The 17,101-nt window shown below is 40.1% G+C and overlaps 1 protein-coding gene across 19 annotated transcripts in view; it reads right to left on the reverse strand.

The window, feature by feature from the left end:
• ZMIZ1 (zinc finger MIZ-type containing 1) overlaps nucleotides 1-17,101 on the reverse strand; it is a 717,720-nt gene that overhangs the window by 25,183 nt on the left and 675,436 nt on the right. For 14 of the 19 annotated variants that reach the window (XM_068197351.1, XM_068197344.1, XM_068197354.1 and 11 more), the window contains 7 exons: nucleotides 13,200-13,314; nucleotides 10,737-10,954; nucleotides 9,103-9,301; nucleotides 7,811-8,101; nucleotides 5,620-5,802; nucleotides 3,154-3,328; nucleotides 1,681-1,867 (listed from right to left, as the gene is read on the reverse strand). In XM_068197351.1, coding sequence (XP_068053452.1) covers nucleotides 1,681-1,867; nucleotides 3,154-3,328; nucleotides 5,620-5,802; nucleotides 7,811-8,101; nucleotides 9,103-9,301; nucleotides 10,737-10,954; nucleotides 13,200-13,314 — 1,368 coding nt within the window. The remainder of the gene's footprint in view (nucleotides 1-1,680; nucleotides 1,868-3,153; nucleotides 3,329-5,619; nucleotides 5,803-7,810; nucleotides 8,102-9,102; nucleotides 9,302-10,736; nucleotides 10,955-13,199; nucleotides 13,315-17,101) is intronic. The other 5 variants (XM_068197360.1, XM_068197349.1, XM_068197353.1 and 2 more) reach the window with 5 other exon arrangements.

The raw sequence follows: 17,101 nt of genomic DNA on the forward strand, positions 1-17,101 counted from the left end.
TTAACTGGCAGAAAAATATTGAGAATTGGCTCGGTTCCACCATTCTCCATAAAAACCAAAATCCATCCACACATGTGACTAATTCATTTATCTGGCATCCATCCAGCCCTGAGCTTAATGTGAAATGACTTCATTACAGGACTATCCGTTCTCCCCAATATTAACAGGCTTTTCAAAACAGCAGACCTGAGCACAGTTTACCTATGAGTCTTCATTAAAATAAGTTTAAATAAAGGCTATGTGTTTGGTGAGCGAAGGAAGAAAGAACAGATATTAAGAAACAGCCTCATGCCTCAGTGCAGCACTATAAATCTACTGAATGAGCCAGCACAATCCCCAGTAGTGATTACTTATTAATAAGAACTGGCAAATAACTGCCAAAACTCCCTGTGCTGCGAGTACTCCACGATAATGAAATGCAAGTAAGCAATAACTGACCTCAAAGTTAGGTGTTAATTATTGGATGTGGTCTGCCTGCAATCTCTCCCCTCCCAACCCCCAGGCTCCCTCAGGGCACAGGGGCACTGTGGTAGCAAGGACTCCTGCATCCTGCATCAAGCCTCAGCTTTAGAGCCAGAGCCTGTCCTGGGCCAGGGAAGCAAGTACATTGCTCTGCCCACCTCACACTCTCCACACCAGGAAAACACAAGTCTCCAGTGGATTCCAGTGAAGGGGATGAAGATCCTCACAGGAAAAAAAACCAAAACCTGAAGCTACACCTGTAAGCAACCGCCATACAAGATCCCAAGCAACTATTCAGCCTCCACAGTGCACACAGAAAGGCTCAGACAATGCAATATTTATCCTGGCTGAGCCAGGATAAACACAGAGATACTTTCTGAGAAAAACAAACAAGGACACAAAATTATTCTGTATCTGAAAGTATCTGAAAGTATATACATTAAAAAAAAATTAAGGCTCTGATTGTCATTTGATCTAAGGCCCTTCCATGAACATGGTGCAATCAAAACATAACCTAGAATCACTTATACAGATCTACATTAAATACAGGGAAGTGCCACCAAGGAAAAATATTCCTCTGTGCTGGAAATAAGAAATGACTGTAAGTGAAAACCAGAAGCCTTTGTATGAGGAAAGCCATGCTCTCATGTTTCTGAGCTGTGCTTACTTGGGGAGTCAGAGAACAGGGGAATTTAGGAAGTTAGCTTCTGAAGTTTGGAGGATTTAAGCACTTTCCAAATGATTTTACCAAGCCTCTAAATCGGGTCCTTACTCTTAGTGGGTTACTCTTCATTATCAGAAAACTCTGCACTATTTAATTTAGGCATAAACTCTAAGAGCCTTGTAGAGCTAGCTAACATTTCAGAGGTCACAAAGCACCTGGGACTTCAGATTCCCAAATGGAAGATTGTACTGGTGTGGGTCAGGGAAAATCCCACTCCTGTTCCACCCAAAGCAGAAAGGATGCAATTGTTGCAGCAGTTTTTCAGACACTGCATGCTATGAGCCATCAGCAAGGACATGCAATACATATTGTGAAGCATTTGTGTTGTCTCTGGAAAATGACAGGTGAGAGTACCTGCGAGATGGAAGGACATTCTTCCTATCCAGGCCACAATTTTTGAAGTGAAATTCCTGGCAGATCTAAACACAGTGCCTCTGGCCTGCCACTCCTCCCTCACAGGATTCATGACTCACTGGCAGCAAGGCTGAGCTTACCTCCACATCAGTGTCTGGTGCACGGTTGGCCGCAGGTGAAAGACGTGGTTGCTGACTGCCAGGTTGTGCTCCAGCCGGAAGGGCTCCAGGACAACCCCATCCCTGACAGGGAACGTCAGGCGCAGCTCATCGTTGTGGTTGGCTGGGATCGAAGAGGGAGAGAAAGCGTGAACTTTCCCTTTAGCATCTGCAGTGCAATAATAACGTGTATATTTATACAGAATAGTAACAAATTGCACAGTGATCTGCTACTGGGTCTAACTTAGCAGGCTCACACAAACAAAAAAATACAATCAAAAGTAATTCTATCATCTAACTGATGCAAGTGACAAGGTTCAAACTGATAGCAATGGCACAGCAGCCTTCTATTGTTACCCACTTCACATTAGGGCCATAGCATTCCAGCCACCAACTGAAACCAGGCATGGCAAGAATTCTTGGTTTTTACTACAGGATAGGCTCTGTGTCCAAGCTTACTCTGTTGGCAGAAGACTGAAAACAAATCTCTTAATAATGTCAAACTGTGATAATGTTTGTTTTCCATGCTTTGAACAGGGATCAGCATTACCCAATTAATTTCAACAGTTTCATCAGCTGAAACTATGTGATGACCAAAGACACTGGTATTCAATTACTATCCGAGCCCATACGATTAGATTTTGAGGTAACTTACAGCTGATCTATGAAGTCCAAATGGCTTTAAATCCTGTGTTCTTGCCCAAATAATACTGCAGCCCATTTTCTTCTACTTGATTTTTCAGCTACCCTGCACTCCAGAGCTGCAAAGTGCTAATGCAGCAGCAGTTATTTTATAGAAAACATAAGGTTCTCCCAGCTCCCTAGTAAATGATAGCTCCTATTGTTCATCAGTCACTTCAAAACATCGAACCTCTCATGCTAGTATCCAGTCAGAGAGATCTTGTTATTCCTGCCCTGTTCCCAGCCAAGTGTAGCTGTGACGTTGAGTGGCTTTGAAAGGAACATATATCAATTTCTGGCACAGTACTGAATATTCCTAAGAAGCCTGTATGGATCACAATAGAGACACTGCTATAAATATTCACATTTTATCCTACTCTGCAGCATTGTTCAATGAATAGCTTTGCCCTTGAACAAAACAGACAGAATGGAAGTTCATACAATAAACAAGCCTACAAAGCACACACAACAAAACCCAAAATCAAATGCTTTCTCCTCAGGAAGCATATTAAAGGAATAATTCTGGAGTAAAATCCTTACAAGTTTAACCTGGAAGAACCTTTTTGATATTCTCTTTTAGTAGACCATAGCAGTCTTTCTCTATTCTGTCCACTGGCTCAAGTGAGCCTACACTGTGCATGCCACCTATTACAACTTAACAACTCCAGCCTCTCCCAGAGCAGCAATCAGAGCTACTTTCCAGACTCTGAAATGTATGTGGCAGAGAACAGAGCAACAATAAATGACCGTGGGGGCATTCTGTTTGTTACTCACTTGGAGGCGGTGGTAAAGCATTGATATTTGGTTTAATGTCAGGTGGGAATGGTGGTTTGACATCCTGGCTAGGTGACAGGTATGGAGGAATATTGCTCCCTGGTGTCATGGGTGGCGTGGGGTTTCCTGGAACAGGTGAATGAGGGTAATTTGCCACAGGTACAGGCCTTGATGGCTAGAAAATAAATAACATCACATTGTTATTGCAGCCTTGAAATAAGAACAATAAGCCTTGTGAACAGCACTGTTATCAAATACCAAAGACAACAGACAAGGGAGGAAGGCTCCTCTGTTTCTGGAGAAGTAACCACAGGATGCCCCATGAGGCCTTCAGGGAAGAGGCACACCAGGAGAGCAAAGCAGGAACTGAAACCAGCACACCAGCCAGCTTAACTCAGGCAATGGCTAGAGACAAGCAAGGCTGCTAAAAGGTTTCCTGTGTTCCTCTGAATGCTGTCTTTCCAAAACCAACCAGCCATTTGCTTCAGCTTTTCCACTGCGCCACTGCCCACCCAGCCCTTTGTATTCCTCCCAAAATAGCCTCAGTGCACAGAAGCCTACACAAAAAAAAAAAAAAAAAAAAAATCAAAGACACACAATTAACCAGTCTGTGTCTTTTTTACTTTCATCTATCCTTTCTTCCACCCTTGTTCAACTCCTCTACTCAGAATTAAAGCTCTGGAGGTCAGAGTACTTTTTTTTTCTGTGCACCTACAATTTGATTCTGTTCCTAATTTGCTGCTAGCTAAGTTGAAAGGACAGTTAAGTATGAAAGAAAAAGGACAGTTAAGTATGAATAATTGCTATGTATTAAAACACCTTTGGTTTAGTTTCTTATAATTAAGGGGATGGTTACAGTCAACAGAATAACCAATAACCCTGATGTGAAGGAAGCTGACATTAAACAAAACTGCTACTGCAACTGCATGGCTCATGTACCATAAGGAGAAATACAGGAGAGTGTCAGAAGATGAAAATTTTTTACTGACAGCCCAAGCACTGTGACTTCAAATCTGATTCTGTATCTAAATGCTGCTCTGCTAACCTAAGATACTTGAGAGTACATAAGAAGAGGGGTGCCTTCTCAAATCTTAAACATTCATGTTTCCAAGCATCTTTGGTTTTTATATTTGACACACACAGTTACTATCTGCACAATCACTACAATTCAAAGGTTCAGGTTTTGTCTGTGGAATTTTCCCCCTAACCAGGATAATCTGCCTTTTTTAACAAGATCTCTTTTTTCCTAACTGTTTCCAGAGCAGTCAATACTTGAATACAATACAGGGGATCCGTTGTAAAGAAACAAATTCCCTGTCAGAAGTATCTGGCAAACAAAAAACTTAAACCCCATCCAAAATAAATGTACATAAAAGATATTTAAAAAATCTGTCACTTAAAAACTTGACAGAGATCTTCTGCAGTCACTTTAGCATAAGTGACTACACTAGAATTATTGTATAGAGGATCTGTCTGTTCCTCGTGTTCTTCCTGACAGTGAACTGCAAAAGCTGCCATAATCCAGCAGGCATTCCTTTGGGTACCACAGTGGACAGCATAGTTGCACACAGAACAGATGCTATACAGAAAAGGGTTTTGCTTTCCCTCTTTTTTAAATGGTGTTTTCCGCGTGAATCGCACCAAATAATTCCAATTCAACAACAATGTGCAACTTAGATTCTTTCAGCCTACATTCAAATTCAGAATGTAGTCCAGATACTTCAACAGCTAATGCTTTAAGCAGGTCAGAAGATCAATGGTCCTCCCCATTTTTATACTCACTGGAGTACCTGTGTGCAACAGATCACTTTTGTGTGCATTTCAAAGGTGGTAAACCTCAGCAGGCCCTCAGTGCAACCTCAGTTGCTCAAGAGGTATCCATAAACAGGTTTTTTTAGGCAACATTTTAACAACTCTAGTTCTTGCCCAAAACAAGCAGCACAGAGGGAAAAGACTGAGAAAAAAGGAGGAAGAGGTTGGAAAAAGTCACAGAAACTTCAGTTCAAAGATGAAACCTACAGCTGGAACACCTTTTATGTTTTGCCTGGCTTAATGCAACAGTGACCACTGTAGGTCCAAAACTGGAATGCTGCAATATGCATTGTTTATTACAAATTTCCATACTTGCATTCTTGCAGGGGACCACAAATAGGTGAAAACACTACACCTGAATCCCATTAGGTACTTCTTTTTACAAGCTATTTTTAAAGCAAACCCAACATTTTCTTGTAAAAGCCCCTAATGAGCTGCAGCAACATTCAATTTTCTTTATGAACTGCTCTGAAGTTGCAGTGCAACTCAGCTGATTAACTTGATTCTCTGATACCCAAAACACTAGTAAAAACTCAGTGGTTTTTTCTCTCTTTCCTTTCACTACATAGAAGCAGTATCTATGAAACCATTAATGTAACTTCATTAATAAATGGGCATCAGATCAGAACAAGATAATTATCTCAGAATTCCTACCTTGTAATACTGCCCCATGTTGACTGTTGGAGGAGGGTACTGCCCTGTGTTTTGCTGGCTTGGCATCCTCTGTCCAGGATAGTTGGGAGATGTGAGGGGTCTCGGAGGGTTGGGAGTGGGGTACTGACCAGGCTGGTTTGGAAACTGGCTATTTGGTCCATACTGCTGGTTTCCATAATTTGGCTGTTTCAGGACAGGGATGCAAGAAGACAAAGCCATGTTTTATGCAAGCAGCTTTCTTGTATGAGTATTAGCATATATTCAGAAGCACAATCAAAACAAACAAAACCCCTTCAGATGAACACTTCTTAAAAGCATAAAAATCTTGCAAACCAAGGTGGGGTAAGACACACACACTCAGCCTTGTAACACTGTCAAAGGGCACTGTGCTTGAAGAAACCAGAATTACAACCAGATGCAACGTTCACAAAATTTCTGTGTTTTTGCAAGTGCTACCACGCCCAAGCCTGGGGCTCCTTTTTCAGATGTGGAATGGAAGCACAAAAAGAAAAAGTTAAATAAAGAAATAAATAAATACAAATAAAACCCTGGAAGGGACAAGAGCACAGATGTGTTGTCCACGCCTGCCTTTTCAATCCAACTGCTCTGCTGGCCTCCTGCCGGAGTGTTCAGCAATACTTTAACAACTAAAGAGAAGTTCTTACTAGTCCTAAGCACTTCTCTAGTGCTAGCTAAGACTGCGCTGTGATTTCAGAATTGAAGTAATGAAAATTGGAACTCAAAAGGTAATAGAATGTCAATTTGAAAAATAAACTTAATGATAAGACATTTCCATAAATGAACCCTACAATAAACAATAGGCAAACATCATCTGCAAAATTCCAGCCCAGCAAAGATGCAACATTTATGGCACTGCTCAGAACTTACTTGTTGGAAATATGAACATATTCACTTACAATGAAAAACTTAATTCTGAAGCAGCAAAAAGAGATTTAAAGTCATCCTTAATATATGAAATCTGAAAAATCATGTGAACAAGCCACATTTTGCATTTTCTTAACTTACTTGTAAATAAGTTCTTCTAAGAGAAGCAACTCCTACAAAAGCACATCCCTTTTATATTTCCGATTAGTTTTTTATTTAGAAAAAAAATAGTTTGCAGAGCAGGAAAGAAACGTAGCTCTGTAGAGTAGGCAGAAATGTTTTCTGTATTTTCTGCATGCCACAGTCCTCTTTGCTGTGCATTTTCTATAAACTCTTACTACCATAATTATTGTCAGGGCAGTATCATAATATTCAGAGCTCTACACCTGTTGCTGAAGTCTCAGCTGAATACAGAATTTCACCAGGAAATTATCTCCATAGTTGGCAAGTGATGGCTAGGTTTGTAAAAACATTTAGGCGTACATAGATGCCGGGAGCTGCTGGACTACTTCCCAATTCATACTAACTTGAAGAACAAAACACATTGGTGCTTTTAAATTCCAAAAGCTCATTTGTCTACATCTTCGGTTGTCTAAACTTCTCTAAAAATTTGACCCTAAGTGTTTTACTTTGTCATAATACAAGTCAATGGCAATGTAATTTTGCCTATAAAGCCATTCAGATCTCCTATAGCAGCACGGGACCTTATCACACTCCACAGAAGCTGGTATTAGATAAATGCTGACAGAGAGGGATTTGAGTTCAACATTATTTATATTCATCTTAGTGACTACGAAAATCAACACTCAGAAAGTTTGGAAAGCAACTCTTCTCTAAAAAATGACTGCTATTAATACTGGTGTTACAGTACAGTGTCTGTCTTGTATTTCATTAAAAAAATAAAACTATCCAAGGAAACACAGATCAGATATCTACTGGGATAAAATGAAGTATTTCACTCTCAGTGTCTCTTCTAAGTTGCCACATTAAAAGACTGCACTCATGTGATGGAAGCCTGTTTAAGATCTACTGAAGTCAGCATGAGAATCTAAGAATGATATTCTGGTTTGGGGCCTTTCTTGGACTTGATGACCATCATATGGACTAACATAGCAAGGGTCAAGCTGAACACTTTAGAAGCTAAAAAGGAAGAGCTGCTCCAGCTAATATTTTAATGGCTGCACTCCTACCAAGGCTGGAACAAAGATGCACCTATCTTAAGAGGGATGTGCACCACACATTATCCAGTATGTTACAACTTGCAGTCAAAGGAACAGTGCCCACAAAAGATCATTTATTTTATTACCTCTCCTGGGTATGGTCTCTTTATGCCCTGTATAGGCAAAGACTGGGGCCGTGGGCCTGGATAGGCCTGCTGAGGCATCCTCTGCCCATGGGTGCTGAAGGGGCTCATTCCAGGAGGCCGAGGTTGGTTCATGCCCATGGGTGGCCCGCTCATGCTGGAAGGTGTCATTCCTGCTCCCATGCTTGCTGGGTTCATGTTGCCTGGCATAGAAGCAGGACCACGAGGACCAGGCTGGTTCATAAACTGGTTGTTGTAAGCCTGAGTTGGACCCATCTGGAAAGAGGAACAAACCTTCAACGGAAGAAGAAGAAAAAAAAAAAAGAATAAAATGCGACATGCATTTATAAAATGGGAAGAGGGAGCTGAACATGCTTTTGGGGAAGGGAAGAAGGGAAAGATTTATGTCGCATTTTCCTTAAGTGTTCTCTAACATTTGATGGGCAGTGAAGTTATTTGTAAGAAAAATCCAATTGGAATTGTAAAAGGCATAAGAGTAGAAGACAGATGTAAACCTAACGTGAGAAATTAAATTGTTTCATCTGGCTGGTCTAGTACTGTGAGGTAACAGGTTAGGATGTTGGCTGTGCAAATAGAGCACAACAATACAGTTTCTAAGACCCTGTGCTTTTCATCATCTGGCATATGGACTCTCATACTTCAGAATTCAGAGAAGTAAAAAAGGTAAGGAGGGAAAATCTGAATTGAACAAGCCCTTGTTTATTTTAAGGAAAAAATGATTCCATGACATCATAACATGCTAGAAGTCATGGATCACTGGAAATGCATGTCTCACATAGCGGCCTATATAGACAACATTATTACAAACCAAACCTCTCTTCTATTGTTGTTTCCCTGTTTGATGGGAAATAACCCAAATAACCAACTGCAGTTAGCAAAAGAAACAATTGTCCAAGAGCTACAAAACCTACGGCAAGATTCTAGAACATTTCACTAGGTACTCAAATTTAGAGGGCTGGCAAAGGCAGCAATAATGTATCATGTCAGATGCAGCTGTAACTGAGAAATCTTCCTTTTCTTTTTAAGAGGCAACCCCTAAACTACAAAATACAGTTAGGCAAGTTTTATTGGGAAAAACATGGGGACTGACTTATACCTACATAAACACGTTCCAGCAGTTTCTCATAAGCATTTCTAACCATGCTCATGCACAAAAAAAGAAAGAAAAAAAAATACAGTAGGCACCCTAACAAAGACAACAACAAGAAGGACAGCCAATTCCCTGTAATGGTCCAGATCAGGCAGGTATGAAGACATAAGGGTTACTCTCTTACCGGTCCATACTGGTTCATGTCCTTATTCTGTGTTTCCTGAAGGGCTGCCACAGTGGCTGTAGCTGTAGCTGTTGCTGTAGCAGCTGCAGCTGCAACTGCAGCAGCGGCAGCAGCTGCAGCTGGCTGGGTGAAATCAGCTGGTGGCCTCGTGTGGGGGGGAATCCCCATTCCTGCAGGGGTATTTGGGCCTCCAGGGTAACTGACAGGGAGGAAGAGAAAGGAGGAGAGAATTAAGATGTGCCTGGTGGATTTTGTTTGGAATGTTGGTGTGATTCTCACCTGGAACTGTTCCAAAAGTACGTATCTATGACTAATGAAAGCCTGCAGGCCAGGTAATTAGGTGTGTACAGGAGATATGGGTTGCATCTACAGGTTACACCTGCTGCCCAGGTGCAACAGTCATAGGGCTGCCACTGGAATTGCAAAGCATTGCCAACAGTCATTCTGGGGGCAGTGAACTTCTTTGCAGCTCTGTAGCTTCCTGCACAGTAGAGCTGAACTCCTGAAAGTAAATGCTCTGTTCCTCAGTAGCGTAGGAGCAAATGCACAGGAGCAGGAACAGCAAATTTTCTCCAAGACAGCACATTAATCTGCCTTGGTGGTGAATTATGGCAAGTGTTCAAGATATCATAAAAGCATTTCTCCCTGAACCTTAGCAGAAAGGCCAGGAAAGACCCAATGCAATCGACTCCACTGGATCCCACACTGTGTGCTCTGCAGTTCCTGCCCATCTCTTCTATTGATCCCAACATAAACCAAGCTAAGCCAAACCATGCCTTTCCCACTCCAAGTTATCAAATATCTTTATAAATATGGGCCAATATACTGTGCCCATTTTAGAAATGCTAATACAAAGCTGAAGAAACTTTTTGGCTTGTTCAAGGTCACTCAGTCGATCAGTGGCAGAGATGAAGGAAGAGATAAACTCTCTCTCTCTGAGTTCCAAGCTTATATTCTTCACACTAGACTGCCTATGCTAACAGCAGCAGTCTCTTCAGCAGCCTTTGCACTGGGACCATAAATAGAGGTTTCAGTTAAGTGCCCTCACCATCCCTGTTTACAAAGTATAGACCCAGAAAGTCAACATGTAACTAATGCCAGGCTATTACTTTTGGATTATATGAATAATGCAGCATTTATTTCTCCCAAATAAATACACAACATGAACATCTTTTTTAACAAACATCTTCATTACCAATTATTTTCAAATTCCTGCTGTGGAGTAAGTCTTTGGGCTGAAATATTCTGTTGCACAGGAAACTACTCTGCCCAATACTCAAGCTTACTCCTCCATATGCTCAATACCTTTCACATCTTGGCCGTATTAAATGTTAATCATTCCTAAGCCTGTGGTCTGTTTAACAATCTCTCTTAATTAAAACTTTATTTTGGGGGTTTATTAGAGCTAATTGATTGACCTAAGCCATTTCCATTTACTGTGATGAATTTCTTTGCAGTTTGGGTAGCCGATTTCCAAAGCTATAAAAGCAGTGTGTGCTTCAGTTAACCAGCAAAAAATAGACTACTGAGACTTTATATAATTAAAATAAGCCCCTGACACTTCTGCCAGGTCACTAAAACAAGCTTTATCAAGTATTTACATGCATTTTCCACCTCAGAGAAGTAAATCTTACCTGCCACCAAAACCTCCACTTCCAGGATAATTGGGTCGCCCATACATGCCCTGCTGTATGTATGGCTGAGTGGAGCCTGCCTTGGCTGAAAATTGTTGCTGCTGTCCAGCAAACTGAGGGGAATTGATCCCAGGGTTGCTGGTTGTCATCCCAGAAGCCATGGGATTTCCTGCTGGGTTCATAGGGTTGTTAGCATTTGCCATTGGATTTCCCAGCACCTGCAAGAAGGAACATGAGAGTAAGGGGCTGTACCTGGAACTACTTCAAGCAAATTAAGTTGATTTGCTGCAGTTATTAAATTAAAACATAACCACCCATACTCTGAACTCTAATGAGCACAGACCTCATTGACCTCTAGGCACACATTCCTGGTGATTTCTACTTTTGCCATTTCCAAACAAACAGGAGATTTTCGACTAGATGGAACCCAAATTAATAAGCTTATTAAAAAAGTTTATGAGAAAGACCTGCTACAACCATGCCGTGGCCATTCATCTGACTACAAGAAAGGACATAGCTTTTTTTGGGGGCAGGGGTGTGATGAGGTGAGAGCTTTTTTGTCTGTTTAGTTGGGTTGGTTTGTTTTTTGATGCAGGACTTTGAAGTAACTTGGAAGCAGTCAGTCCCAATGGCACAATGCAAAGGGTACTACAGATAGAAAAACTGTGAAAGAACATATTTCAGTAGTTTAACTTAGTCTTGACTCTTTAAATAGTGTATAAAAATCTACTGATTGTTTTTATTGCTTCTTATAAAGGAGTCCTCTGTTCTCTGTATAAAAAGACTTGTTTTGCTTGCTTAAAGGACTTATTTCCCAAATTACTATGATTTACATGGAGATGTTAAGTGTGGCTGTCCATGGATCACCTGCATAAGATTTTCTGAAAAGTTTCTTACTTGGGAAGAAACTCAGTGGTCATGGTTTTTACAGAAGAGTAACTCAACAGCTTCAGGCATTTGAGAAAAGGAATTGGTGAGCCCAGCTCATTCCTTTCCCTTGAAGAGCACGAAGACTTACACAAAATCCTGACATTCATTTCAGTCTGCTCTGAATAGCTATAACCAAGCTTCATGTTCCAGAGTTTCACTGCTCCCTTGCAGTGACTCTGAAGAAGCATTTTCTTTCTTCATGCAAGAGATTTTTTTCCTTCTATTGCATTCTTCAGAAGTACCATGAAGAGTTCAAGTAACATTACAGTACTTTTATGACAGACAAAACTCTGAGTATTTTTATATCTTTCTTTTTGTCTTTTTAAGTGTAAAAGAAACTATATTTTCATTTTCTGGCCAATACATAGACCAACATGTTTACTCAGGTATTTCTCTCCCAGATGGGATACCTTTTCTTTTAAGGTGTTCTCTCCCAGATGGGATACCTCTTCTTTTAAAGTGTTAAAGAAATGAACAATAATAAAACATGTTGTAGATCCTGTAACTGTTTCCTCTTCTTGTTTCATTGAAGAAAGTTTTTGCCATAACAATAACTGCCATATGAGTATCTATATGATTTGGCCTCTGAATAATTTCTTTTTCAAATGGCTGATTCCATTACAGTTTTGTTTTCAATTTTCTTACCAAAATTAAAATAGTAACAAGAAAAATCCTCAGAAAATTTTGTATGGGATTTAACACCACATGGTTTGAAAGTAGTAGAAAAGACAGGTTAGATTTATGTACCATTTGTACTCATTAAAGATGGTGATGTGTTTTTTGAGCTTTCCACCTCCGGTGTAAGCAAAGACCAGACTGTCTGCATGCTTAATTTGTACCACATCCCTGGGAGTGCACATTACCACAAATAATTGGTAACTTCTTCATAAAATCTGCTTTTTGTATAGTATAATCCAATATACAAACACAGAAGGAAAGGAGAGCGGAGAGAACCAAATGAAAATCCAGCAAGTATGGCTTTCACCTGGGAGCCAAAAGCCCATGCTTGCGCTGCAATGCATGTTGAAATATTTTTGCAAAGTTAGACAGCACTAACAGGAGAGACTGGAAAGAACACAGACTAAAATTGGTAGTTAGCAACTCAGTGTGGGGTAGACTTGGTACTGAATTTCACCAGCCCACAAGTACAACACAACCCCAGGTAAAATCGGCAACTATCATTGGGTGAATCTAGCTGAAATTTTTAATAGAACACATTCAATCTGCATTCCCAGGAGATTTGGGATTACCCCAATCCCATGCTTTTAGTGTTGAAACCACACAGTGTAAAATATGAGGTAAATCCAAGCCTGACATTTGCATGCAGCCAAAGGAGTGACTGACTCAAGCTCTCAGACACCTCTTGTTCAATGCCACCAAAGAGGACATGACTGGGAAAATAATGCATCATATACAACAAAGAAGACAGACACTGCTACTGATCCCAAGAGGATTTTCCAAAATACCTTCCATTTTACAAATAATAGCAGAAATGCATATCTAGAGGGAAGAAGGCATAAAAATGAAGCTTACCTGGCTTTGAGAGGTGTTAGTCACACCCCATACTGTGGTGACCACTGACAAAGAGCCTGGAGGCTGGTTGGTATTTTGTTGCCAGGGAACAGAATCATAAGGGAAAGACCCATCACTGCAAAAACAAACGTTCAGGAGGGTGAGATTTTGGAAGTTTAAACTGTGGCAAATTGCTGGTGGTGACAAAGGAATTAATGCCTGACATTACCTTAACTCTCCACTCTTCCTCCACTATTAGCTTAGTATTCTCAGAGGCATGAAGTTACTTTAATAGCAATGTGATTGTACCAAACTACATAGAATGAATGAATTCCTTAACTATACTGAAGCATAGGGCTTTTACCATAAAAAAGTCTGTTAGCAGTGAAAGTCCAAGTAAATTCAGGGGCAGAGTTTCAAACAAGGACACTAAGTTACTCAGAAGCATGTAGTTTTTTTTGCAATTCATCTCAAACTCTTCAACAATCACTGCTTCAGCTACCTTATATCAATTCAATTAGATTTTGAGACCAGACTGCAGCTCCACTGTCTGCAGTGGGTCCACAAATGGCCAGAAAAGCCTTTAAAGCAATAGCAGTTCAACATCATTTTGAAAAGTAAATTGAAATTCAGATAGTGTTCTCCCACACGATGGATAAGCTGCATGCCAAAAACGGTATTAGCTAATCAGCATTCTAGAAAATCAACTGCAGATATACAACACATCTTTCAGATAAATATGTGGATGAGAGGATTGGGTTTTTTCCATTAGCTCTGTCCACAGATACAAGCAAGCATTTCTTACAGTTCTTTTCATACAAAAGCATTGGTGGTTTCAGAATGAGCCCAGGTACACACTTAGCCTAATTAATGAAATATCTTAAATCCAGTGAAAGTAACTATCAATCCTATGACCATAAAATACATTCCACTGGAAATTTACTCATTCTTGTACTATTAACTTGTAAATTAAATTTCAATTTCCATATATATACACATACACTCAGGTGATCCTTCCTTTTCTAGATATTTATATATAAATACCATTTAACAGACACACATTGCTCTTTCATTTTCAAACAACATTGATTTGTATTTTATATCAAGAACTGCATTTTTGTCTTGACTGCCAGCTATCACCCAAAATTCTATCCAGGGCTAACTTGCCTAAAGAATCTCTACAGGTTCTGCATGCTCTCTATCAGTGTGCTTCAAAGCCTGCTCACTGTCCCGTGACCCCAGACAGTGTTCCAGGCTTGGACCACTCCTTCCTTTTGTGCTGTGAGCCAGAATCAAGGACTACCTCTATGTTCATTCTTTAGTCTGCTCATAATGCCAAGTGTGAATCATTTAAGAACAGGAATTGCTCTGCACAAAGCATGTGTGTGAGATAAAAACTGCCTCTGTCCCAAGAAACAAATAAAGTAATAACAGCAGCAGCAACTGTGTAAATGAAGCAGTGAATACGTTTCACAAACAGCTAGGAAATTTCAAACAAATTCCACAATGCTCTGCCAGCACACCAGCAATGTATTAGAACATAGTTGTGAATTTGAACTGACCTATTTGCTTCAAAGTACCCATATTCAATCAAGCAATAGAATCACACAAAAATTTAACTGAAAGAATAATTTCCCCTAACAAATAGAGAAAATTAATGGTAAATTGTAATCTCTGTAAGATGCCCGACAATGTCATGTGTACATTGACAGCATCCATATAAACCAGTGTGTGAATAAGGGCATACTGAACACTTGCAACCATTATGTCCTGCTAGCCCATGTTTCTTTAAAACATTTTCTCTTAGAATCTTGCCCCTCTCACTCAGAGGCACAGACAATGGCTTCAGTGACTAATATTTGCAAGTGACGCAATGCAAGTCCCTCCACCAGCATGGAGACAAATGATGACTAACCCAGAATTTGTGACTGCTATTAAGATTTCCTCTTTTATCCTGCTCTGAATGATGCCTCCTACTTTACTTCCTTCTCTGACTGTTTCTGATGATGTCTGCTGTGTGATTTGTTTGGATATTTATGGCACATATGAGTGTTCATGCACTTCAGTGGCTACAAAGAAGCTCTCTCCATGACATAAGCAGTGAAAGGACTCACTGCAGACTTTCCTCTCTATTCCCCACTGATGTGCTGTGGACAGGTAATAAAACCTGAGGAGCAAGGCAAATATTTTGCAAGTGTATGAGTAAATAAGAAGGGTAATGACAGGCAGGAATCAAACCACAGAGTCACTAAAGATTCTGTTAATGCAAATACGCCATACAGTTTGTAAACACACTCCAACTCTGAGCAAGCAATGCTTCAGCCTGCTGTTAAGAAGTTGTAATTATTACTTCACTTTCTTTGCCTCCTAAGCATGTTTCTCTTACCCGTTCCTCTCCTTTACAGTATCCAGAAGGGACTTCATGTATCAGTCCTCCATAGTTTTCAGTGTTAGAGTCAGATCATTTGTTCAGTGGAAGGCTACACTGGGTTCTCAAACACTATATAATCACTTCATCCTAATTATAAATACAGAGTAAGTCACTCAATTTTTACTGTATTACACTTAAAATGGGTGACACCTCAAGAAACTGTATTGTTGACAAATAATAAAGCCTCCAGCACCACACAAAAATGCCAGAAAAAGAGACCAGCTATAGATTTGTTGAGAAATATTCATTGTGCACATTGAACCACATGACTACCACATTATCCAACACATGACCTAGTGTTAAATCTCAAACATTATTAGTAACAAAAATTATAGCATCACTGAAATAGTGATAGATGTGCCTTGCAGAACATGCACTTAAATAGCCTAATATCCACTCACTGTCCTAAACCTTGTCCCTCAAGTTTCACCTTAGTTGCCCATGAGAAATCCAAGGTTTGCATTCCCCCGCATTGACTCTGGCCCATCACCAATTACATGCATGTCTGAGTACGGCTTTTGCCATACTGGATATGATACCCACCCTTTCTCCATCACATGAAGACTTCCTTGGTTTCAAGCAGTAAGAGATGCTGAAACTCATGCCATTCAACTAGAGGATTACTTGTCCCTCCACTCTACTCTTTCAACTTCCATTTCTGTCCTTAAAATTACCCAAAGGAATATTCGCACCATCAAAGGAAAATCCATGTAAGTACCGTAATGAAACGTGACCAATCCAATTCTCATTTGCAAAGAGCAGTGGTTTTCCCCTATTATTATACAGAGCTGTGAATTATCCTGAAATCCCTTTCTTAAAACTTGAAAATGGCAGCCAATAAAGAAAGAAGCTTCAACCTCTTCAGCCAAAGCGAAATGCTGCCCATGACATTGCTCCTGTTGAACTGTACAAGGGTAATTAAGTCTCTCACTGCACCCTGGAGGGCAGTGAGTCAGTTTGGACTCAGCTGGAGCCCACTAAAAGAGTATTGACTAAATTTACAATAGTGCTAATGAACCTATACATACTACCGGTCAGCATTAAAGGCCAAACAGCAGAGGAAGCAGAGAGGAAGAGATGGAGGGAAATTACTTCTCAAAGTAATGTTTTGCTACTCTGAAGTAGCAAAACTGCTATCAAGCAATGAGGAAGGATTTCTTGGCTACTGGCAAAGGTACTGAACCCACCGGTAATATAACACTCATGTTGAAGAAGTACATTGGTGGTTAGGTCTAAAAAACTTCTCTTCATCCCAGTACTAGGTAGATATCTAGTGTCTAGGAAAAGTTACAGACTTCATGTCAGACAGAGACTGATAGTTAATTCTAATAAAAATTGCTTAATAACAAGTGACCTTTGTAGAATAAATTAATACAAGTGAATTACTGTAGTTTATACATGATTTGTGGCATTATTTGCTGTGTTATAAATATGTTTATGTTGTCACTAAAGCAATTGTATATGTATCTGATACTCTGTTTACATGTTTTCA

Source organism: Anomalospiza imberbis, chromosome 8, assembly GCF_031753505.1.
Source record: "Anomalospiza imberbis isolate Cuckoo-Finch-1a 21T00152 chromosome 8, ASM3175350v1, whole genome shotgun sequence".
Classification (NCBI taxonomy): domain Eukaryota; kingdom Metazoa; phylum Chordata; class Aves; order Passeriformes; family Viduidae; genus Anomalospiza; species Anomalospiza imberbis.